General features: G+C 40.3%; 1 protein-coding gene across 1 annotated transcript; it reads left to right on the forward strand.

The window, feature by feature from the left end:
• Positions 1–12,846: 12,846 nt before the first annotated feature.
• On the forward strand, positions 12,847–18,781 carry LOC115368513 (uncharacterized). Its single transcript, XM_030064634.1, has 4 exons — positions 12,847–13,221; positions 13,781–13,820; positions 15,663–15,704; positions 17,586–18,781. Exons 1-4 carry the CDS (start codon positions 12,874–12,876, stop codon positions 17,987–17,989), a joined length of 834 nt encoding a protein of 277 aa, XP_029920494.1. The 5' UTR covers positions 12,847–12,873; the 3' UTR covers positions 17,990–18,781.
• Positions 18,782–26,319: the final 7,538 nt, after the last annotated feature.

Consider the following 26,319-nt stretch of genomic DNA (forward strand, 5'->3'; position numbering starts at 1 on the left):
ATCTTGAGTGTGTGTGTTGTGGGAGGGTGGGGGGTGGGGGGTGGGGGGTGGAGTAGGGAAGATTGTCACCAGGCACAACTCCGAGCATGCATAGGCAACTGAATGGACAACCAAAGACCACACACACACACACACACACACACACACACACATACACACATACACACATACACACATACACACACGTGTGTTGGTATTACTATCTTTGTGGGGACATTGTATTGACTTCCAATCATTATCTACAGCCTTTGTTTATCCTTAGCCATAACCAGCACATGCCTTACCTTAACCTTAAAGGACCACACCAGTGAGTTTGCATGTTTAGCAAAATATCCACAAAATGTATATATGTAATGTTTCTGCTAATATTTTACCAATGCAAGCCGTCTCATTTTAGAGCTACAGTATCATTTTCCCTCCTTTTTTTCAGCCATTTGTTTCCATTCATTCCACTTCAATATGAAAATGAACTTACAGAAAATTGAAACTTTCTACACTCAAGTATTCCATCACCATAATAAAGTCGTCCACGTTAGTTTTCCTAAAAGCAGCAGCACTTTTGTGTTTTGATGGTGTGAAATTTGGCGGAGTGAAACAGTCCCTCTGCCTGAAAATAGTCCCCAGGGAAACGTCTGCTTTCTACAGCCAATTATCAGCTCTGTGGTTTATGAATGGTGATGACTTTGTTAGCTGCAGAAACAGAACATTGCAAGGTGGGTGTTTAAACCCCCCAAAAATTCAAATTTGGAAATGGAGCGATTTTGATTACATGCTGTGGAATCTTTAGTACCCCCACATTATTTGCAAAATAGTTTGTTGTAATGTAAAATGTGGGTCAATTGTAGTGAAGGGCCGGACATTCAAAATCACTGATATGGTCCTTTAACCTCTAACTTTTGCCAATAGGTCTAACTTTGCTGTCTTCTTTCAGTGGGGACCATGATTTTGTCCCCATGAGACACACTGGTCCCCAACATATGACTGTGTTAACAGGAAAATGTCCCCACAATGTGGGGAATACCCAATACAAACACACACACACACACACACACACACAAAAGAGCAACTTGAGAGGTGAGACTTCTTAAACATCAAGCCATGCTGATTCAGTGCCAGTCCTTTCATCTTTCCACATGCTCTTAGTGATTCAGTTCAGTTTGGTTCAGTTTAGTTCACTTCAATTTCTGTTCAATTCAGTTCATAATTTAACCACAAATATTGTGATGCCTTTTCCTTTAACTTGATGTTGTGATTACAAAGGGATGAAACAAAAGATGGCTGTTTGAAGCATGCCACTAATAAAGATGTTCGAACATAGCAATATAGAAATATTGTCAACCTGTAGCATATAACAGTATCTCTTCATTTATCAAGACTTATGCAGTGGAAAGGCAGGTTCCTGTAAGAGCAAATAGCCCATGAGTTTGCCTTTGGTTTCATGTAAATGTTTTCTAGTGGGGGATAGCTGCTTCATCACTCAGTGATTGTTTATTTGAGATATACAATTTGAATCTCATGCAAGAAATTTATTTGATTCGCTGTCTACTTTCATCAAAATGTCGTCCCACAAAACCTGTTTTATTGCAACAAATCCCATGCATTATTTTTTACTCCAATCACAGGTGTTTCCAGATTTTAACTTTGAAGTGTTACGTGTTACAATGTGACTACACATTTTGAGAACTGTGCTTTCTGTTCAGCTTGAAAAGTGACTCTTATGCTTCCTAAGTCACAGGGAATGTGATCAATAAGATAAGGCAGAGTAGTTTTTATATTCTTTGACACTGGGCATGACTACAGAAAGCCTGAGTAACACTTTCTTTGGATAGTTCCCTGGAAATATGCAGTGTTGGGTAATCCCCCTTTTTTTTTTTTTTTTTTTTTTTTTTTTTTTTTTTTAAGTACCAGTCCATTTCTCCTATAATGCAGTGACAAGGAACACAAACTTAATTCCTCCTCCAATTTACCCTGGAATTCTAATATAATTATTTGATTTATTCAGATGTTAAATTTATATTATTATCATGTGCTGTGTATGAATGTCTGATTACACAGAAAGACATTGTGATAATCTGCGACTGAAAATTAACTATGGTGATGCTACCCAGTTACATTACTTTACCAACAGGACTGAAAACTTTTTCATTGTCATTTCATGTTAACACAATACATGCTTGTGCCTTATGTCTGCAAACACTGGGACAGGCTTGTGCCAAAACCTTTGCCTAACGCATAAAGGATTTCTAGGAGCTAAGTTGTTTGAGGCTTTTCATTATCTGGTGTCAATTCCCTTTGGTCTTTCACTGCTTTCAATGGCAGTGCATCCAGTGACCAGCAGAGAACAGCATTAAAAATACTAAGGTATGCAGGTTTGTTTTTTAACAGAGTGCACACTTAGGATATTGGAAAACGATGAATTATATGATGTAACAATTATATGAATTTCAAACCTGTCACCAGTTAGATTCTGAGTTTTTCATATCATCAAAATGCTGTAGACATTCTGCCATTTAGTCATTTGGACAGTCAGGCTTTTATAACAAAAACTCCTGGATGCAGGTTATGTTTTCACTCCATTCAGTCTGTTTGTCCACATGAGGAGCATTTTCAAAAATATCTCTGCCCACACGAGGACGCAAGAATGAATACACAATATAAGCATGTGCAAAGAAGCTGAGGAGTGACTGCAGTGGTTTGTGGAGATTCCAGAGTTGGCCACAAATCCTGATAAAAATGTCTTAACAAGATCCAAAACTGCAGGGAAGATGATAATAAAACAAGTTGTATGGAGTTGCAAGGAGGTTGAGCTCCTCCAAAAAGTCACAAATGAAACAAATTGCTGATGATAACTGCATGATCAAAGTCTCATTGTGCATACACAAAAGAAAAAGAAGAAAATTCCACTCTGCAGTCATGTTCTGTGACCAAAAACACTGTTTTTGTTTTCTGTCTCCATGTGGACACAGCCACAGTTCTGTAATGATTCTTGACACCTTTTTAAAAATTAGTCCATGTCTGGACCATGGGACATTTCATCCTCACTCAGCAGGATCTGATTTATGGTAACCACATGTATTTGGAAAAAAAAAATCAGCTTATTTATCATCACGCACATGACTCTTACCACAATATATGAGACTTGCCAACTCCCATCCAAACGCACAGACAGAACAAATCTTACCTTCAGTGCCTTCTGTGACTGAGCTCTGTGAGCTGTAAAAGCCCAGGATCATCAAAACCCTGTATGGCTGTTTAAAAGAAATTAACAAGTGGCACAAAAGCTGCAGAAAACATCATGGACACTGTGGTCCCTTACTGAGCTAAGCCTGCCACAGTCTTGTACTCTCCTTTTTCTTGTTTTTCCTCAAAGTTCAATGTGCAAATCCAATGCAGTTATTTGTTACTCTTGCACCTCTTAGTGGAAATGGATGGGACTATCTATCCTGACCTGTGGATGTTACGATAAATGGTCAGAACACTCCCTGAACCTGACTAAAATTACAATATTAATGAATAATAATAATAGTCACAGTATTTTTACATCAATTATGAGAGAATAATCCATAATCCAAGTATTCAACACTGACTCCAGACTGTACTACTTGTACCTGCCAAGTACACAGATCTTACACAGACGTCCTTATCTTTCCAAGAATTAAAATGTCACTGTTTTGCCTATGAAAGAAAAAGAGATATTTGTCAGAATGTGAGTCACTTTAATTGGCTCCCGATCAAAAAACAAACAGTGGAGCCGCCCAGCAGTGAAGTCACTCTGAGAGGATGCCTATCACTTCAGTTACTGTGACTCAGTGTGTGCTTGGACTCTTCTGAGGAAAATCTCCTGCAAGGGAAGTGGTGAGTTTTCGAAAGCAGTAATTGTGAGCCAGCACTGGATCATCTCACTCAGTTGCTGAGTAACAGTATCGCGGATCTCATCTGACTCGGAGAGTCACATGAGAAATGCAGATTTGCAAACTGGATGTGTAGAGCGCAGAAGAATGAGGGAATAAATCCCACTCTGCGTCAAAATCTCGAAAATATATTAAACAGCAGACTGTGGCTAAGCCTTCTGTCAGGGACTCAGCTGAGAAATGCATTTGGAATTTCAAATTGAATGAATGTGCATATACAGGGCGCCCCAGTAGCTCACCTGCTAAGGCTGAGTCCTAATCACAGTGGGTTCAAATCCAACCTCAGGCCATTTGCTGCATGTCATCCCCTCTCTCTCTCTGTCTTTCCTGTCTCTGTCTACTGTCACTGTCAGAAAAAGCAGAAAAAAAATTAAGTTAATAATGTCTGGCACTTGATTTACAAAAAATAACTACGGCATAATGCACTGAATTATTACATATTTGCCATAAAAAGACAAAGAAAAAAGCACAACTCCTGCATTAATATGCAATGCAGTAACAGCCATAGTAGGAAAATGGATTACAGGAAAATGTATTATATTTTGCATTTAAGGTTTTTATTACAGAATGTGGATGTTATTGCAAAATGACTTAAAAATGTATTACATTTTGGAAGGTTATTACAAAATATGACATTATCTATTAATGTGTTGTATTAACCCCTGTATTATCAAACCCCATGATGCAGTGGTGCCACAAAATTGATGATTTTTATGCTTAATCATAATATCACAGGCACATTTAATTAAGATCCTGCATTTTACAGGTATCTTACACAACCATCAACAGCAGGAGAAAGGCTTGACACGATAGTTTCACAGATAAAGACAAAAAATGCTGAATCCAGTGTCTAGAGTGCTGTGAGTTTATGTCCTGGTTTGGTGGCAGGTGATGTCACGTCAATAGAGTTCAACAGGAGGGGACGTCATCTGCCACCAAAGACCAGGAACCCTATTTTTCACCACTAGAGGTCAGGCTTCACACAGATTTGGGTTTGGGGTTTAGCTGCTCTTTAACGTGGTTGCTGAAGGGTGTGGGAATCACCAGAGGCATGATGTGAGAGGAACATCACAATACAGGCAGTTCTGATATACATGTAGGCCAATTACAGCTTGAAATATATCAAGATACTTAATAAACAAGAATGAGTAAGAAGAGTGTAGACATGTACAATCAATCAATCAATCAATCAATCAATCAATCATACTTTATTTGTCCCCAGGGGGGAAATTTGGTTTAAGTTGGCTTAAGTTGGTTTACAAGGTAGGCATCTACCAAGTTTAAGTCTTCCTTAAACGCAACATGTTCATGAGCCCACACACTTGGGTGGCCACACTTTAGACCTTGTTTTCTCGCGTGGGTTGGATGTAAAGGGAATGCACTGTGAGGATTTGCAGATCAGCGGTCACAAGTGCAAAGACGAGAGACACACGCATTTCAACCTGTTCACACACTCACACGCCACACCTTGTATTTCTCACACAGGGAAATTACCAGGATAACGCCCACCAAGTTGCGCCGCTATTTTTTTTTATAACAGTGGAACAGGTAGAGGACCCACCAGCTATTCAAATAAAAAGAATATAGCTACTGAATAGCCAATTGAAAAATGGTATTGCTGTATCCGTGTAAGATTTAGATATTCCCACTACAACAACATTACAGTCTGATTCCAACAATACATTGATTCTCGCTTGCTTATGTAGCTACAGAAGAGGACCCCTGTCCCCACCGCAAAACCGCTCCCCCACTGCCTATACCGCCACATAGGCGGTATAGGCAGTTGCCTAGGGCGCCATCTGCTGGAGGGGCGCCCGCAGTGGTTGTTTACCGGCGGGACACCGGCGGGATTTTGTCGACACCTTCTCATTTAATGTTTTTTCCTGTCTATTTACATTGTAGATTCTCACTGAAGGCATCAAAACTATGAATGAACACACATGGAATTATGTAGTAAACAAAAAAGTGTGAAATAACTCAAAACATGTTTTATATTTGAGATTCTTCAAAATAGCCACCCTTTGCTTTGATTACTGCTTTGCACATTCCTGGCTTTCTGTCGATGAGCTTCATGACGTTGTCACCTGAAATGGTTTTCCAACAGTATTGAAGGAGTTCCCAGAGGTGTTTAGCACTTGTTGGCCCTTTTGCCTTCACTCTGCAGTCCAGCTCACCCCAAACCATCTCGATTGGGTTCAGGTCCGGTGACTGTGGAGGCCAGGTCATCTGCCGCAGCACTCCATCACTCTCCTTCTTGGTCAAATAGCCCTTACACAGCCTGGAGGTGTGTGTGGGGTCACTGTCCTGTTGAGAAATAAATGATGGTCCAACTAAACGCAAACTGGATGGGATGGCATGTCACTGCAGGATGCTGTGGTAGCCATGCTGGTTCAGCGTGCCTTCAATTTTGAATAAATCCCCAACAGTGTCACCAGCAAAGCACCCCCACATCATCATACCTCCTCCTCCATGCTCCATGAACCATGCATGTAGAGACCATTCGTTCACTTTTTCTGCGTCGTCGTGAAAACCATTTCAGGTGACTACCTCACGAAGCTCATTGAGAGAAGGCCAAGGGTTTGCAGCGCTGTCAACAAAGCAAAGGGTGGCTACTTTGAGGAATGTAGTTATTTAACAATTTTTTCTTTGCTTTGTATTCCTGGTATGTTATGTAAAGCACTTTGTGATTTTATATGCTTTATATGCTATATGCTATAATATAAATAAACTACTTAAGTACTTACTTACTTATGCCATTTCTTAAAATTACAATATATTATGTGACACAGTATTTTGTCACATCAAATTATTGATATGTTGTCTAGCCCTTTACTGGCCCAACAACACCACTTTCAGTGAGGCAAACTTAGTATTGTATTAACTTAAAACAAAGAAAACCATTTGAACAAGGAACTACAGTATTTTTGCGTATTCTGAGATAAGGATCGCTCAATTTTTAAAGGTGAAACAAATTTACCTAATGTACACAATTTGTTGGAAGTAACTTTCAGCTGTACTGTGGACTGTTCTGTCCTCTTCAGCTTAAAAGTAACAAATAATGACAGCCTAAAAATTTTTTTTAGTGGAGTCAAAAGTACAATATTTATCTTTGAAATGTAGTAGAGTGAAAGTCATAAGTTTCCAAATAACAAATACTCTAGTAAAGTACAGATACTCAAAAAATGTACTTTCTCAAAAATGATCCTCCTCATGTTCAAATTTACAACATCGTTTATGTTTGGGGTCAATATGACCCCAGCAGTTTAAACCTCCACAAAATTATTATAATTAAAATTGTTACCAAAGTTTATGTATCAACTACTTTCTTTGTTGATTACCTAAATAGCCCCCTAAATAAAACATAACCCCCCCCCCCCCCCAAATGCTGATTTTGTCTTAGACATGTCTGACAGCGTATCTGGTGGGGCCTTGAACCATTTTGATGACATTAGCAGCACTGAGTCTACCCTGTCGTTCATGTAGAGAGAGGGACCATGATACCTCTCCATTTTTGGAAGGTAACGTGTAACTGGTGGGTGAGAGACAACAGGAGGGTCAGAACTGAGGGTTTCATTCTCATCAGAGGAGGATGCCTCATAATTAGGGTCCTCTTCAACATTATCCTGTGTCTCAGACACATTTTCCTCTATGTCACTTTCACTGTCAAAGAGCTGTGACAAGATAGATAGACAGATAGATAGATAGATACTTTATTCATCCCGAAGGAAATTCACAGTTTTCAGCAGTATCCACAGAGTACAAGATTAAGTAAATCAAAAATAAAGAATAAAAGATGACCCTCGAGATCTAAAGATCTAAGTACCCAATGTGCAAAAAAAAAAACAATGTGCAAAAAACCAATAAAACCAGTAAAACCAGTGTGCATCGATGTATACAATGTGCATAGATGAGGGCAATGTGCAAATTTACAGTATAAACAGATGATAAATAAATAAATAGCACCCAGATGATAAATAGATGATGAAAAAAAAAAAAAAAAAACCAAAGCGGGAAGTATCAAATTTCTTGGGGGAATTATGTTTTCCCCTCCCCCATATCTTGTGAACTACCAGGGGCTCCTGTACTACTTCAGGTATGGTTATGTTAGGCTAGGGCCCTAAAGCAGAGGGAAGTTTTTGGAAGATTATCAAATTGCATGTTATAGTGACCTCAATGTCATCCAAAACAACCAAAACAAATGTGTGTAAAACGGTGTTTTATACAGCTAAAACAGCCTGGGGTCAAACTGACCCAAACACCACCGATGCATACAAAGTGCGTACAGGACATTGAAAACATATCATCATGTGAATTTCATGTTTACCCAGTAGTACCCATTAATTTAGGAAAAGTCATTAAATATGAAGGGAAAAAAATGGTGTTAATCCTTTATTTAGAGATGTTAAACACTGAATGGGGTCAAACTGACCCCAAACATAACAGGACGATTAAGTTCAGTATAAGTGATGAAGTCCATCACAACAGTTTAATTCGCTGCTGACTGCAGAAATGTTACTGCCTACAAAAAATATTTATAAAAAAGAGTTGTTCTTGGTTGGTAATCTTCTGGCATCAGTGGACCTCTGTGATTTTGCACAAGTCACATTTTGAGTAGAGTTCAAATGAATAGAGGAAATGCTACCTCTCTTTCTCATCATTTTCAAAGTCAGTTAACTTTGACAATTGAAATAGATTGCATGCAGCTGGACAGGTTACATGCAACCACAAGGCAGGCTTGCAAACTAGTCTAACGAAAAATCGTGAGACTACAATGAATTATAACCACAAATTGCATGCTGTGTGCACAAATTGCCCTGATGTTGGGTGATGAAGATACGACAAGCCTATCAAAACAACAACCAGACAGTGTTTTACAGGATTTCATCAGATAATGACATAAAGACAGTTTTCAACATGTTGACTTTATCACTGGTATCACTTGCCAGCTGTCACAGTTTTTGCATGAGAGAATCAGTTTCATATTTAGGTCCAGTCTCACCCTTTCCAAAAAAATCTCACACTAGTTTACAGTCAAATGTAGCCTGCAAATTCAAGTGTAACTGATTGTGAGCAAAATGAGCAGGCGAATGTAAACACATCAGATGATGCAAAATATTCTTTCTGTATATCATATAGGCAGATTACAGACAATGGATTGGTTTGTTCTCTGTTGCAATAAAGGAAATGTTTGCATATCCCAACCATTGCCAGGTGCGTAGGCACAAAGCCGTGACAACAAAAGTTGCCAAACTGGATCAGTGCTCCCAAATAAACATTTTGAGTCTTCATCAGGCATTCTCTCCTGCAGCACTGCTCTGTAGTTCACAGCATGTAGTTACAGGGAGAAACCTCCACTCACAAGTGTGGACACCAGCCCTGGCCTTTTTGGAGTCTTAGGTAAGATCCAGAGATGGCACCCCCACTCCACACTGCCCCATTTAGTGCACCACAAGAAACCACTCTGTCTTACCCACGGAGGGTCCTCCATTTCACAGCTCACCCCACACCACTACATCATGCAGCACAGTAACCATGCACTATATTACAACACAGCTGGTTCCTGTTCTGTCACACACAAAATACCAGCTGTTCTCAATCCACAAAGTCAAATACTGGCACCATCCAGGGTTTGATACTGATGCAAAATCCCCCATTAGAGGCCAAAGGCATCCACTGACATCTGTATGAGACGTGAAGAGAGGTGAAGTCGTACAAAGAGTTAGGTAGTTGGGTAAGCAGGCGGTCAGGGTGAAGGGCAGGTGAAACGCCACAGGACCCTGAAGCAAAAGGTTGTGAGTTCAGTTCCTGAAATCCAAAACGGGGGGCGAGATGCGAGGCGGAGCTAGACTGTGTAGTGTCCCTGTTGATGCTGATTTTATGCCTAACCCTAACTTTATCCAAATGTTTTTGTTGGCTAAAACTAGCTATGTGACGGTAAAAGCAAGAAAGCCCAGTGTGTCTTATCCCAACACCAAAGGGTACCTTTGATGTCAGTGTCAAACGCAGGGCCGCCCCTGGCCAAACTGGGGTCCTATGCTGCATTTTACTTGGAGGCCCCCCTCCCCCGTCCAAATAAAAAATTACCGGATTTTTGGCACCTCCCACTGACCACACAATCCCAGATGTATAATAGGAATAAAATGATGGCATAACGACATTCCATTAAACTTGACAAGCTTTATTAGTAAGAACAAAGTACTGTAAGTGGAATAAGCAGTACTGTATGAGTCAACTAAAAAAATAACTTCAAACTAGAATAAATAAACAAATCTGAGTCACAAACAGTCATCAGTTAAAAAAATTATTTTAACAAAAGATGTTTTCCTAAAAAAAAAAGTAACTTGACAAATATCTGAAAGCAGGTCAGTGAACTAAACAAGCATGTGTGTTACGAATTAAATAAATTCAATTCAAATAGCCTTAAATTGACCTTCTTTATTGATGCATAGATTGGTAGGCTATAAACTTAAGATAATATACGACCACCAACTGGTCAATTTACCACTCCTTTTTCACAGAGGTGAATGCATATGCAGACAAATGCATTAACAAGATATTCAAGAGATGGTAAGAGGGCTGCTGGAAGATGTCATCTCCAGGCCACATTTTAGACAGAGACTTACAGTAGTCTCTCTTCTATCTCATTATGAGGAGCAGCTAAGGTGTTTATGCAGCGCCACAAAGTTTTACATTTATTTCAGCAACATACCCAACTTCAGCTGAAGCATGAGCTTCCTCTTTTTTGATTTTTTTTTTTCTTCTTAGTTGCTCCAGATTCAAAATGCCTCTTAGAAGCTATCTCTCTCCTCACCTGCCCCATGGATTGTGAGGCCCTACGCAGCTGCGTGTTCTGCGTCTAGGGAGGGGCGGCCCTGGTCAAACGTGAAAACACCGATATTTGAGGCCGTGGGAACGAGACCATGTTGAAAATACTAAATGCAACAAATGTTCCTCTTTTTTCAAATTTGTGTGATTATAATCAATTAACAGGTGAATATAATTAAATTCCAGCCACAGCCAATAGAGGAAATGCATGTGACCTCATGGGAATATAATCTGGACTAGCTTGTTGCAGGCTGTGCAGCATGAAACGGTGAGGTGTGCGTGTCTTGTGCTTGTGAAGGAGGTGCTGTGGGTCGGTGTGGGCTTAATGCTGCTTCACCTGCAAGCAAAATGAAAAAGGCATGAATAGCTTCTGACCACTTTGCTTAAGCATGCAACTGAAAACAAACCTGCAGCTCTCATAGGGAACAGAGTGGGCCTCACTTGTTGGAGGCTGTGTAAACGCTGAATGTGGTACCTTGATTTCCTTCCCTAGGGAATCTTGAGGGGGAGACAGAAGGTCAACAGCAGATGCCACATAGAAGTGGTATCTGGGAACCTGAAACATTGTTTTTTACTTAAGTGCCTATTCAAAGTGCATGCTTATATAATGGAGCTGCTCCCCCTTACAGCCTCCACTCTTCTGGGAAGGCTTTACAAGATTTTGAAGTGTGTTCTCACAGTTTTCTGGGTAAGTGCATCACACCTTAACAACACTCAGATGACAGTATCATTGGTGAACTCTGTTTCTACACATGCCTTTGTTGTTTTGAGAGTTTGGCTGTAATTTATGCAAGAAATTAACTGGTCAGACAGTCTCTGGTGTTGATAGTTGCATTAAGGGTTTTGTGTAATTTATTGTAATTCTCAGAAGCTGCAGGCAATATATTTAAGTAGTGTACATTAAAGATGAATTATGCCATAAAAAGGCTCAAGGGGAGCGTTTATTTGTGTGTTTCTGGCCACAGACAGTGACAACCAATAAACAGCTGTTTGCTCTGAATAAATATTGACATTATGGAGCTGCAAATATTATAGCACATGATGTGAAAATGTCAAATCTTACATCAGATCTTACGTCAAACTAGCCAACTTATCAGCTGGTGGATAAGGTATCAGTAAAGATGAAGTCATGTGAAGTTTTAATTAGTGAGATTACTACGTTTCTACGATACTCGCGTAATATTTACATATGGATGATTTTGTTGGTGAATTAACTCATGTAACTATTTTTGCAGTTGCCATGACCATTTCTTTTTTTTTTTTTTAGATTGTTTTTTTTCGGCATTTCTGCTTTATTTGGTGGTCACTGCGATGGGGAAGCCCTGGTGCATTGTACGCACTCTTTGCTGGTGAGCCACCGGTGCGCCCCATGACTATGCTTTTTTTTTTTTTTTTTTTTTTTTTTTTTTAAATCATGCATGCAGTGCTGATGATTCAATGATTCAGTCTAGTGACAATTTTCAGAAGAATTCCCGGGGGTGGGAGGGGGGACGACTATTCAATGTCCAAATTCTCAAATCAATTCTCAAAGTACATAAAACATAACAGCATGTTACTATTTTTTATGTTTTCTTGTGCAGTGGATACCAAAACACTGGATTAAGAGATACGTTGCAAACTAGTCTAACGAAAGAGTTGCGTTAATGCCACATGTTATCAACCATGACACATTTACACAGCAGGTAAACAGAAGGAAGGAAAGAAGGAAAGAAAAAAAATACCTGAAAATTGGCAACAAAGAGAAAATGGTTAGAAAACTATTTCTTCTTTTTATATAATTTAAAAAATATAATTACAAGAATTAGGAATATAGTTTACGGGGTTTCCCCTCGTTTTTTGCGCTAAACTCTCTCTCTTTTGTTGTAATTTGAGAGGCGAAACCTTGCCGTTGGCCCAGAAATGCTGCTGGCGGTGCTTTTTCATCCCAAAACTGGGTGGTGGCTCCCGGTGGAAAAAGGTCATGCATAGCCACGTCTGCTCCCCGAGCTGAGGATGACTTATCCCGCCCTCCCCCCTTAACAACGTAATGACGCGCCTATGCCCCAATCCAGACCGTGGTCCTCCTCTTCCTCCTGTACATCCCCCGAAACAGACTCAACTTGCATAATTACCGATCGAGGTGTGTGTGAGTGTGCGTATGTGCGTGTGTGGGTTGGGGGGTTGCATCGGATCCCCCTCTCCTTTAGAAGTATATAAAACCCATGGAGTTAACTCCGGAGAAAGGGTTTTCTCAGGACAACCGATCACATTTACCAGCATGGGACAGACACGGCAGGACCAGGCGGAGTGCACGGACGTAGCGATCGACATGGGGCGGGACGAGAGCCTGTTGCTCCTGGCCAAACACTGCCGGGACATGAGGCGGCAGGAGAGCAGCCTCAGAGTCGTCACTATGCTGCTCTTCCTCAGCTGTACGGCTATGTTCATCCTCTGCAGCTTTGCAGAAATAAGGAGAAACCAAAGCGCTGCATCTGACGGACAAACGGTAAGGCTTACACCTCTCAGGTCAGGGATGTGGTGGAGGGTGAAAGACGGCTAAACTCAATACACTCTAAGGTCAGTGAACTACATCTGCGGGATAGATGTGCATGGACGCATCTTGTTAGGTAGTATCACATCGACATAGCCATAACTTATCCTAAGAGTCTTTGAATTGGGAAAAAAAACATGAATGAAAAAACACGAATGAATTAAAACATGAATTAAAGCTCCTCTATTGTAGTTGTGACCAAATTGAAAGAGGGAACACTGGACCCAATTGTTTATTGCAAGTCAATAGAAATAAAACGGTTTTAAAATTCATCAACACACAGGAATAAACAAACTCTAAAACAGTCTATGAGCTCCACATTTAAAAGATGCTCAAGTAGCCCACCATAGAGGCACCTACACCAGTGCTTCCACATTTTGGAACTCTGGATGGGTTAAAGCCTTCGTGATTACATTTTCTGATGCATTTAGGCCACCCGCGTTATGTTTTATAAAATCTATCAAATAGCACTGGCAGTGAAACTTGGACTAAAATGTCTTTTCCACATTCACAGGTTGTGGCAGCCTATTCAAGACAAGACAACTCCATAGAAGGTAGGCTGTTTCAAAGATTTAACTTGTACTCAGAGTAATTCTCTGTGGAAAACAGGGAGGAGATTGTCCCCGTTTTTACTTATGCAGACAGGAGGCAGAGATGTGCAGTCTTGCCGATACTTAGATGTTTGTGTTAGTAAACTGAACTGGGAAGACAGCACACATGTTGCACTAAAGAAAACTCAGTCTAGGTTCTTCTCTCTGAGTAAACTTTGGGCATTGGATGTGGACATGAGAGTTTTATATCTGCTTCATCTGAGTATTGTGGCTAGAGTGCTGTTTTATGGTTTGTTCTGCTGGGGAAGAAGTTTAACAGATTGATCGGCTGGATTACTGGTTTCCCCCCATAGGCTTTAATTAGAAGTCATCCTGGGGTCAGATGTGTAAAACTCCATGTAGATTCATGACTAAAACTGTGTGTACACACAAAGCCAGAGACATGCATTCTTTTCATCAGATTTATAAAGCCGTGTGTACGCATGGTTCTGTTTTAGAAATCTCAGTCTGTTTGTGTCTGCTTCCACAATCAGGCATGAATGGAGGTTGACAGACACGCCCCCAGTTGGCTCATTTCCCTATAATTTCCTGCTGCAACTCATTCGTTTTTTTAGACATGGCAACTAAAAGGACAGCAAGGACTTGTAACAGTGCCAAAGCCAGTATTGCGGTCATTACGCACAGCATTATGCAAGGCTCTGTATATTTATAGCACTCATCATAATGACTATTAATTCATCACACATGTGCCACTAAATAAATCCACCCATAATGTGTGACACAGTGAAACAGACACATGCTGTTATACTACTACTACTACTACTACTACTACGACTAATAATAATAATATTAGATAAATAGACTTGTGCAAAATCATACATGCACAATGAAATTAGATATTAACGACACTTAGTATATTGAAATAACAAAGTAACAATAATAATGTCACATAAATTCCCACTGTCATGGTATCCTCTACCACCTCTCCACCAGCCTGCAGCCAAGTCTCTGTGTAGGCATGGTGTGCAGTCTGCGGAGAGGTACACACATTCTCGTTCTCTCAGTACAGCTTCCTGAGTAGTGTGTGCATGTTTCTGTACGTACGCAGCGTTTACACATCTGGCCCCTGGCTTCTGAAATGTAAAACTTGCAGTTGCAAACTGTGTCATTTTCCAGCAGGATGACCACCCACTCTATGGTTTCTTTAGTGGCCTCCGAAGCCTTTTTAGTGGCAGATTAGTTGTGCCCAGATGTTCTAGAGAATGTATGCAAAGCTCCTCTGTGCCAGTAGCTGCTAAACGTTTCAATAAGATGTTGTAGGAGCTGCATGGCTTTGTTTTTAACACGCTACATATGGGTGGGTTTTTCATGTCTTTGCTGAATGCGATGCTTCTTTGTGTTTAGGTATATGTTGTCATCTCTGTCTTTGTTCTCATTTGTTGTGAGGTGTCTAATCAGGTTTCCCCCCATGGTGATTAATGAAGTTTTCAATGCAAATAGAAGTCATAGGAATTCAGCTGTTACTGGGCTTAGCCTTTTACCCCTGAAAAGTTTTTGAAAGGAAACTTTTTTGCATACATATATAACAAATATTTCAAGTTTCATTCCAAAAACTGTCTTCAAGTTCCCTCATCTTTAATGAAGCTGCAAAAACTTATTTTTCTTGTCCTTTTGTTGTAGCCAAGGGAATTTTCTCTTTTTAACACCATTTTTGTGTTGCATGAACAGAGCTAGGAGATTTCTTTTATCTTAATGCTGTATCCCCTGTGGTCCAGTACACTTGACTGTCTGCATGAACTGCAGGTGAGCATCATGCACTGAACTTGTCTTTCTTGCTGTCTACAGGTAATTCTCACGGAGGCTTCACCGGGATGAGCATTGATCTGGGTAAGATTTCCTGAAATTTCACCGCATTTGAAAGAATTCCTTTTTTCGCGGTGCTTGAATCAGTAGTCAGTAGTGCTCTTTATGTATGCATTTAACGAAGATATATGTTCTTGGTTTGTAGTGTATTTGTGAATGTGAAGGAGTTTTACTAGTTAGCAGTGTTCTTGCACCTAAAGCATGCTGCTCTCCACCTTGATGACACTGAGTGTAGTCAGATTTTTTTTAAATTACGGAATCAATTGGCACCAAGTTCAAAGGAGTCCCTTGACCTCTGACCTCCAGATATCTGAATGAAAATGGGTTCCCTGGGCACCCTGGCTCTCCCCTTTGCAGACACGCCCACCTTATGCTAATCCCATGCAGTTTGCACGACAAACCATAAAGTTCAAATGCCTTTTTTGGCCTGTTGTAAAATGGTGTTTTTTTGCAGACTGGGGCCTAAACAGGCTCGGAGTTGCATAAATTTGGTTTGACTGGAAATATGAGAATCAATGAGCCACATTTCATTCATGTGTGATGATGTCAGCTCTCACAGTAGCCATTTCATTGTAGTGAGACCATCTTTTGAAACTCAACATCACTGTAATGAAATTCCCTCATGTGACCTGCAATGAATCATAATATCGAATTGCAATACATAATGATTCAGGAGTCAAGTACTGTAATAGTATCGAACCGGGAGATGAGCATATTGCCCTACAACATTGTAACATGAAATGTGAGTCAGCAGTGTAAGAGCGGACACTTCGCCTATTGGCTTACATGTGGAGTCACCGTGTTTCATCTGTCTTCTTCATTCTTCTTCACTGAATGAGTGTGGTGTCTTGACTTGATCAAAAGAAAAAACCTACAAGCCACTGCTTTACCCACACTTCCGTAATAGATGTGTGGCCAGGGAGTACCCACAAACCCAGAATGCCTCTGTCTCTCTTTCTTTGGCAGCCTCTTTCTGGCCACAGTGTGCTGATTATGGTAGAGTGCCGTAATGGACTGTGCTGGTATCAAACTATTGTACTTAACAGTGGTTACTACTATAAGTGCACAACATGTTTTTAATTGTGCCAGGACAGAAAGACAGCACCAAATCTGACAAAGGTGGCTGACTCTGAGTTCTGTATGGAGGAAAAACCCTGTATATTGTCAATTCATATTTCAGAGACCCCTCAAATTTTCTTAAATCATGTTCTCTGGGGGGCCCATGTCTTATTTAGGGGGGCTGGGCTCGCCCTTGCTCACCTGTAGCTCGCACCCTGAACCCTGTTCGGTCTTATTTTTAAGTTTAAGCTATTTTCTTTTCATGTGTGCAATTTTTAACCTTTTTTTCTTACATTTTTTTCTTACATGTTGGTACAGCCATGGCATTTGTTACAAAGGAGGTGCCAGGCATAACATTAAATTCTTTAAAATAAGAACAAAAAGATACAAAATGCAGCAATAATCTTTGACATATTAGTAAAATATCCACAAGCCAGAACAGAGCTGATAAACACAGCTTTTTGTTTTCAATCTGGCAGGAGTTATGTAACACCAGCTGTTGAATCTGCATGCATCTGTGTTTAGAGCTCAGTTTTTGGCCTACTGCAGTGCTGCGACACCTTTAGATGGATTTTTTGGAAAGAACAGGCAAGTCAGATGTGTTTTGGACTGGGGTGAGCTGGCCAGTAGTCTAGAGTTGTACATTTTTCAAGAAATTCAAGAAAATATTAGTTTTTGCACAGTTGGGAAAGTCAAAGGCAGACTCACCAGTGGTGGAAAATGTAACTTATGATCAAACAAAACAAACAGCAGAAAAATGTAAGTTAATCTTGTTTTTTTCTTTATGTGAAATCATCTCATTTTGGGTTCACAAAGTTGATTTACGCACCTCTTCTTTTCTTCCAGGCTCAGAAGAACACGAAGATCCCATGCCCAATGGAACTTACATGAAATGGCGTCCTAATTTTGGCCACAATTACTACGACGACAAAAAAAATGCCATCGTTATCACCCAGAGCGGCAAATATTACATCTACGTGAGCATCGGTTTGAGCTGGAATTTTGATGATGAATCTGAGGACAGGACTATCAATGTACAGCTACAGAAATGGAGTGACAGATACCAAAGTGATGAAATCATCCTGGAGGCCTGGGATGAAGTACCACAGACTTTGTATGGGAAGAAGAACGTGTACCTTGGGCGGATTTTTGATTTGACGGCAGGATCTCATCTGAAGGTGTTGATCGGAATGGGCTATGAACTGATTGACTCCACAAAAACTTCCTTTGGATGTTTCCTCTTGAAATAGAGATGGATGACAGCTTGTGGGAACAGTTTCCCTCTCTTTGTGTGCTACATTTTCTTCCCCATGGAAGTCCACGAGCAATGCATGTTAACACTATACTTAAAATAATCCATGTAGGTTTCGTCATCACTCACCACCAATGTAGAGGTGTCATATATGCCGAAATAACTGACAAGCTGACCTTAGTCACACTGTATGTTCTTTGGAGAGGTAGTCTCATTCTTTCAACTGAGTAGTAGTGCTTCTTTAAGTAAAATATTTTCATTCTTTCAACCCTTTGAAACTTGAAAAAAAGATAAAGAATTACCAGAAAATTATCAACTTATAGAACAAACCACACACTCAAGACCACACACTGAAATCGCCTAAAAATGAACAGAAAATTAACCAAAAAAGTCACAATAAAAAACAAAAAACAAAACAAGAAACACACACACACATATGCACACCAAACAAATAAAGCATGGCCACCGTCTCTATGGGTTTCTGACTACTATGTAACTGTATATTAAACTGCTCTCTGGAAGAGACAGAGCTGTTGGAGAGCAATGTGTTAAATTATGAAAAAGTAATATAGACTTTAACAGTTTGTCATGTTTACCGCTGTTTTTATCTATAATATTGGCACAGTCAAAGAGATGCTGACTGTGCTACTTCCTGCAACTTGAACACTGTCTTATTGCTTTATTTCCACACACTGTGCTATATTATACATTCCAGAGGAAATGTCACAGAAGGACCTCGAGGAGTAATTGAGAACTGGGTTGTGACAATACGGCACATATTATATACTCAGGGTGCACTCTCTTGCCTATGTAATGTCAATAACTAATAAATTAAGTTTTTAAATAAAGGTATAATATTGATTTCTGGTTCATACTTTCTACCTCCCTTTGCTCTGAGAAACAAAAATGAACAGTTTTATCAAGGGTTTTACAATAACATCTGTTTTTACTGTAACTGTAACTAGTCACAGCTGAAGAAAAAAACAGACCATAATATCAAATGATTCAGACTAAAGATGGCTCAGCAAAATGGGTGTTGCTGCCCTTCAGATACTTCACTTAGTAACATAATAACAAAACTTAGTAACAAAAAAAGTTCAGTGTGTCCGTCGTCATGCCTCCCAGCAGCCACATGGGATAACTGATCAACAGGAAAAGTACATAACATGACATGTAGGCTGAAAATTTAGGATGTCTTTGTTATTATTGCTTATTAATTACACATTTACCAAAATTCTGCATTGGACCTTTTTTCATAAACATTCGGAGGCTGCAGAGTGCTTCACACAGTTACCAGAAATTATCACATCACTATTGTTATTACCTCTCAAAGAAGTTGTTTATGGAGCTGAGACTCGGTGAGGCCTTAATCACTGTGGTGTGCATCATTTGTGTTGAAAGACCTCATGAACTGTGCTCGACCAAGGAGAGTAATGAAATCACAATAAACACATGGCACTCATCCAAACTGGATCTGGTCCAAAGAGAGAAAATCATGATGCATTATTTATAATTTTCTGTAATGACCCAAACTGTAAGTCACATGGGAAGCACTTAGTTGTTGTTGTTGTTCTGCTCTCTGCCACTCTTGGCCGTCCCTCTTCATCTTTTCCAAATTAACAGTTGGCAGACACGGCATGAGTAACCGTCTTGCTGTGTCAGACAGCACCAAAGTGTCTGGCCAAACTGTTGTTGCAGTGGTTTCTAGGAGTCTGAGGTGTGTCCCATGTCAACCAACAGCTGTGTGCCTTGCACCAGCAATGAACTTGTCATGATCAGCAATGACAGTTGTAATGTATTTCCATACGACTGTTTTTTTACATCTGGCTCAGGGCTCGCAACAAATGAGAGTCCACACACTAATGAAAGGTGAAAATAAAGAAATGATTAAAAAAGTAATTATTAAATGAAGCATAACAACTAATAGGGACATAAAAGAAATCAAACGAAACAAATGACATAAAAAGATTAAACATTAAACCTGTTCATTGATTTATTGAGGGAAATGATCCAACCTTACACTTCTTGTGTGTGGCAAAAGCAGCCCCAAGCCATGACGCTGCCTTAGCCATGCCTCACAACTGGGATGAGGTTTTGGCGCTGGTGCCGTTGTTCCTCCAAACAAAGGGTTTTGTCTCATCTCATCCACAGAACATTGTTCCAGATATGTTGTGAAAATTGGCTTTTGCAAGATAAGCTGCAATGCTTTTTTTTATTTTCTTTTTTCTGTTGTTTTGTTTTTTGGACAGCAAAGGTTTCCTTCATGGGGCCCTATCTTGCGCCAGACTCCCTAAAGCGGGTTTAGGGAGTCTGGCGCAAGATAGGGCCCTCAGTGTTTTTCTTACAGTGGACACATTAACAAAGACTTGAGCCAGCTGTAGAGAATTCTGCAGGTGTTTTGCTGTAACTCTGGGCTTCTTTTTTATCTCTTTGAGGATTGCACATTGGGCTCTCCCTGTGATCTTTAGTAAGTAAGTAAGTAAGTACACTTTATTAATCCCACAAGGGGAAATTCCAATTTAAGTTACATCCCGTCCCAGGATCAGGAGAACTTCGGGTCAGCCACCGTGCGCGGCGCCCCTTTACAGGACACCCACTCCTAGGAAGAGTTGCAGTCCTGAGTTTCCTCCATTTATAAACAGTTTGTCTCATTGTGGATTGATGGAACACCCAGATCTTTAGAGAGGATTTTGTAGCCTTTGCCAATTTTGTGCTTTTGTGTTCGAGGCATAGTTCACACCAACCAAGCCTTCCTGAGAGGAACAGACTTGGTCAGTAAGCGGACTGGGAGTGCTGGCAGGACACCTACAACACACACTTCCAACCTCATCACCTTGATCAAAGCAGCTGTTTCCATTAGCTTTTGGAGAGATCGGTAGCACAGAGGTTCATATGCTGTTGCCTCACACAAATATGTAATATTAGATAATTTTCCTCAATAAATAAATGAATAGGTTTAATGTGTTTGTTTCATTTGTGTAATTCAGTTCCCTTTTTCTAGTTGTAGGAATATCTGGCAGGTTTTAGATCACATTTATACAGAAACAGAAAAAATTCACAAACTTTCTGGCACCACTGTACATACACTATATGGACAAAAGTGTTGGGCCATGATCATTGAATTCAGGTGTTTCAGTTTCAGTCCCATTGCCACAGCTGTATAAAATCAAGCATCCAGCCATGCAGTCTGCCTTTACAAACATTTGTGAAAGAATGTCTCATTCCAAAGAGCTTTTTTTTTTTTTTTTTTTTTTTTTAAATTATTATTATACTTTCTTGAACATGATAAAAAGACAAACAGAAGTATGACATGTAAGTAATATGAGCAAACAAAAGCTAAATTCATCAATCGTCAACCGAATAATATAGTTCATGTTCAAAGGGTTAGGAAGAAGCCAGAAGCTTTTCAAGTCCTATCCCTTCATACTGGCTTTGTGACTCAAAAACAACAAATCATTGTTCTCTGCTCAAATCCAATCATCCTGAAAAAAAGGAAAAGAAAAAGAGCTCACTGAATGGACGAGTCTGGGTTTGGTGAATGCCAAGAGAACGTTCCATGCCTGACTGCATTGTGCCAACTGCAAGTTTGGTGGAGGAGGGTTAATGCTGTTGGCTTGTTTTTGGGAAATCTTAACGCTTCAGCTCACCCAGATATTTTGGAAAATTCTCTGCTTCCAACTTTGTGGGAACAGGTTGGAGAAAACCTTTTTCTGTTCCACCATGACTGTGCCCCAGTGCACAAAGCAAGCTCTATAGAGGCATGAGTGGGCGTTTTTCGTGTGGAAGAACTTGATTGGCCCGCAAAGAGCCCTGACCTCAACCCCATCCATCCCTTTTGAGATGAATTAGAATAGAGATCATCCGTGTCTGACCTCAAAAATCCTCTTCTGAACGAACGGGCAAAAACTCCCACAGACAAACTCCAAAATCTTGTAGAAAGCCTTCCCAGAAGAGTGAAAGCTGTTGTAGCTGCAAAGAGGGGACTCCACATTAATGCATCAAAATTCTCAGGTATTTCCTGTTTCCTCAAGTATATTTTCAAGAACAGATTATCACATCTGCATATATGTATAAAAGGGCAATATGGCCATTTGATCAGGGCCAAAACCACCATTTCAACATTGGGGGGGGACAGATATTGAATTTGCTATTGAATTGCTAATATATTCCAGCAATATTGGGGGGGACATTTTTGGAGTCCCTGAACATTGTATATGTCCATATACAATGTATATGGACGTTTGGTCCCTGCATTTGATAACCAAATAATATTGGTGTACAATTGTCCCTCGCTATAACGCGGTTCACCTTTCCACGCCACGCAGTTTCGCGGATTTTTTTTTTTTTTAACAGCGCATTGTGTTCTACGTCCTGATTGGCTAAGGGACTCTCCTCCGCGCCGTGTCTCCTGTACAGTACAGAATGCATTCATTCTATAATACTGGACTTATTTTTCTAAGAAGGTTTGAACTTTGAGTGTTTAAACAAGAGAGAAAGTGAGAAAATGTTAATGCCTGTCTGAGAAAAGTGTATAAAGTGTGTAGTGAGGGGTTTTACAGCCTTAAAACATCTATAATAATTGTAAAAAAATAAAGCAGACTACTTCGCGGATTTCGCCTATTGCGGGTTATTTTTAGAACGTAACTCCCGCGATTAACGAGGGACCACTGTATTGATGTATGGTACATTTTCACACCAAAGATGTTGGCAAGTCTTCAAGTCTGTGCTGAATAACATCAGTCAGTCCCTGACTGATGTTATTCAGGCGGGGGGGGGGGGGGGGGGGGGGGGGGGGGGGGGGCGGCACACACACACACACTTCATATGCATACCTTAACAATAGGGCTGCATACAGTCCTATGCCTGAATTAATAGCCTACACCTCTTATTTTTCCCGATTTCCCGAGCATTTATATGGGCTAGGCAAACTTCAATCCACATGATAAAAATTAATCTATGGACCACCAAAGTAACGTTTGACTGTTTAATTAAATCAACTTAACCACGGTTGGAGGGGGTGTGCTCCAGTAGGGGAGACTGGGGTAAGATGAGCCATTTTTCATATTTAAGATCACTACATCAAGGCAATCATAGTTTTGTCGCTAACTAATATATCTGCATATATTTCAGGATGTTGTGCATCTCTTCAAACAAACAGAATGAGTGTAAACATAACTGTTTCCATAATATAGCATGTCCAAAAAAAGTGGTCTCGTGGCACAACTTACCCCGTGTATGGGGTAAGTTGAGCATAGGAGCGGGGTAAGTTGAGCCATATCCCTACTACCCCTCCACCTTCCTCCCCACCTCCATCCCACCCCTCCCTCACCTTCTCCCTCCCTAAATAACAGTCACTTCTTTACATTCATGTATATTTTTATGTATTAAACACAATTCAACAGGTACAATAAACAGCTGTTTTAACATACCTTAAAGTGCGCTTGGGAAGAGAACATTAACAGCTGTGTTTTTGGAAAGAAAACACTAGAACACTAGTTTCTTGGTGTCCTTGCTGACAGTAAGGTCAGTAATGAACATATGAACGTAACATATTTGAACATTGAACCAAAATACACTTACCCCATACACTTAATAAATAATTAATATTTATTTATTTATTTGTTTGTTTATTTATTCATTCATTCATTCATTCATTCATTCAATATTTAATATTTATTTAATATTTAAGACATTTAGGCTACAGCCAAAATACACTTATTAAGTGTATGGGGCTTGACTTAAGCCCTTTGCTCCTCTTGGGTGCATAGGCCACGGACAAATATCCTCCATTTCACTCTGTTCGTGGCTTTTTGCTCAAGCTCTCCCCAGTTGAGCCCACTCTCCGACATTTCTGCCTCTACACTTCTTCTCCAGCCGTTCCTGGGGCGGCTCAACTTACCCCAGAGCTACCATTTTGACTTTTTTAGTCCCCACAACTAAAATGGTGCACTTTTATGCTAGGTTTATGACCTCATGTTGTAGCACATAGATACCACAACTGATGTATAAAACAAATTTAAAATTATCTATTTTGGTCTTAACACAATTCTCAGGAAACTGACTGAATTCACTTTCAAGGGTAAAAAATGTTTTTTTTGGAAATAAATGTCTAACCACTTTACCCATGTGGTTCTTACCTTCACAGACTCCATGAAATGATGCCTTCCTTTTAAATATTTGGTCAAATGATCAATCTTTTTTACCGTTTCCTAGAAACAGGGGGTGGCTCAACTTACCCTTTGGCTCAACTTACCCCAGTCTCCCCTACGGTACGGGCGCTCATGGTACGGGCGCTCATGCACGAGCACATGCACAGTCATGCACGCAGCGTGCGAACGTGGATACAACGTAAATTATACCGTCCTCCTGCTTCCGCAAAATAGTTTAATGCGCGCAGTGCGATTAACTGCGAGTCGTGGCATTGCACAATCAATAATCAACTTATAATAGTAATCAACCAGATCCAGCACACCTGACCGGATGGAGTGGAAAAATTTACAATAGAAAACAAGTCAGATTTGGCGTGAGATTTCTCTCTCAAGCGTGAGATTGAGGCTGAATGCGTGGGAGTTGGAAACCCTGCATCTGCACGCACACACGTCAAAGACTGGTGCATCAGTTTAGGCAAATAACCTCTCAGTAGCGATCTGTAATTTTCCTCTATCAGTCCCCACATGTTCAATATTCATCAACCTGACAAGACTTGAATAAGGAGTGGGAGAGAGGGAGAGCATTCAGGATAGCTTTTGTAATATGGGTGTAACTAGACCGGATCCCAAAGAAGAAGAACCTAAAAATAGAAATCCGTTCAGCCCACGTGTTGATTTGTATCAGACAGAGGGAAATCTGTGGGAAGTTACATGTATTATATTGAGGATTCCTGTGGTGAGTGAGTCATGGGAAGGTGCTGGCGGTGTCTTTTATACTTGTGTTACAATTGGCCGTATAGTTCAATGTTTCTTGCATTATCCAATGTATTACATAGTTCAGGACAGCTTGGCTGCTAAGCAGAAGATAGACACAGCAGGAGCCAGATGTACTTTCTCTATCTTGTTATTTAGGTCTGTTGCATTAGATACACGCCCAGTCAACATTCACACACATAGCATAGCACATTCCAGAAACAAGGCATGGACAGTGGTTGGCCTGTCCATGCCCGGGTAACTGGCCAATTATTCTTGTTTGCGTTTAAGTCCAACGGTATGTACGGGGCAGGCCCAGCCCAAGAACATAAATGTGTATCATTTCCTGATATCGGGGCTCATTCTGACTGAGATTCTGCGGGAGCTCTGTCACTTTGAGACCAGCGCTGCCTTGCTTTATATGTGACCATAATAAATATTGCATCAGAAAATTGAAGACTGACTCCGGTCTGTTCTTGGGCTTTCAACAAAGAATCGTTGAATCGAAGAATCGCACTTGTTGGTGCTTGTTTGGTTCAAGGTAGCAAGACCTAATCAGGTTCAGGTTCAGATTACTTTATTCGTACTCGTAGGTAGATTTGTCTTGCAGTGAGTTGTCCATACACACATACAACATTACATCATACAAACATGATAACCAGAAACCATGGTAAAAGTGCTCCATAGGTCAAGGCTCCACCAATAAACACACAGATTCAGGGCCGTGCAAAGACATTTGGAGGGGCAGGTGCTCAAAGTTAAAAGGGGCCACATGGAGCACAAATTTGAAACACGATACAGAAACATACCTTACAATATAACTGGTTGAATTGTAGCAACCCATATTCATAAAGAATGTAACATGGAATCACAACATACCATATCATTGTCCACACCTCATATATTTGTTTTACCTGATGGGGTACACTGAACAGCTTCTGCTGAAGGGGTTGGTGAGGAGGCTGCTGCTGCTGCTGATATTGCTGGAGGTGGGCTGTATTGATCTGAGAGTGTAGACACTAAAAAGAGCATGGGAGAGATAGTAGCTGACTAAACAAGTGTTATGTGATCATGACAAAATGTAAAGATAACTAACACTGAAAATGGCTCACTATAACTGACCTGCCATACTGCTGATAGTTTAGAGGAGACTACTTGCTGAGAGAGGCTGCAGCCAAGGCTGACTGCTTGAACTAAACAGAACAAGTTGCTCATTCTTAAACTGAAAGGGGAACATTAATGGGGGGAAGAGAATAAAGGAGGGGTGGAGGTACAGCCTATATCCACAAAACCATAATTCAAGCTGTGCATTAATTTAGGACATATGAAGATAATGGATTAAGTTGAATTTAGATCACCATTAGACACTGGACTGTTTAACTGTAGCTACTCTTCTTGGAGTCCTTGCTTTTCAGTTTTAATCAAA

This window comes from Myripristis murdjan, chromosome 12 (assembly GCF_902150065.1).
Source record: "Myripristis murdjan chromosome 12, fMyrMur1.1, whole genome shotgun sequence".
NCBI classification, from domain to species: domain Eukaryota; kingdom Metazoa; phylum Chordata; class Actinopteri; order Holocentriformes; family Holocentridae; genus Myripristis; species Myripristis murdjan.

Coding starts and splice junctions, on each gene's coding strand:
- LOC115368513 (XM_030064634.1), top strand. CDS start 12,874: ATGTGCGTGTGTGGGTTGGGGGGTTGCATCGGATCCCCCTCTCCTTTA. Junction 13,821..15,662: donor ACAAGACAACTCCATAGAAG/GTAGGCTGTTTC, acceptor TGCTGTCTACAG/GTAATTCTCACGGAGGCTTC. Junction 15,705..17,585: donor CGGGATGAGCATTGATCTGG/GTAAGATTTCCT, acceptor CTTTTCTTCCAG/GCTCAGAAGAACACGAAGAT.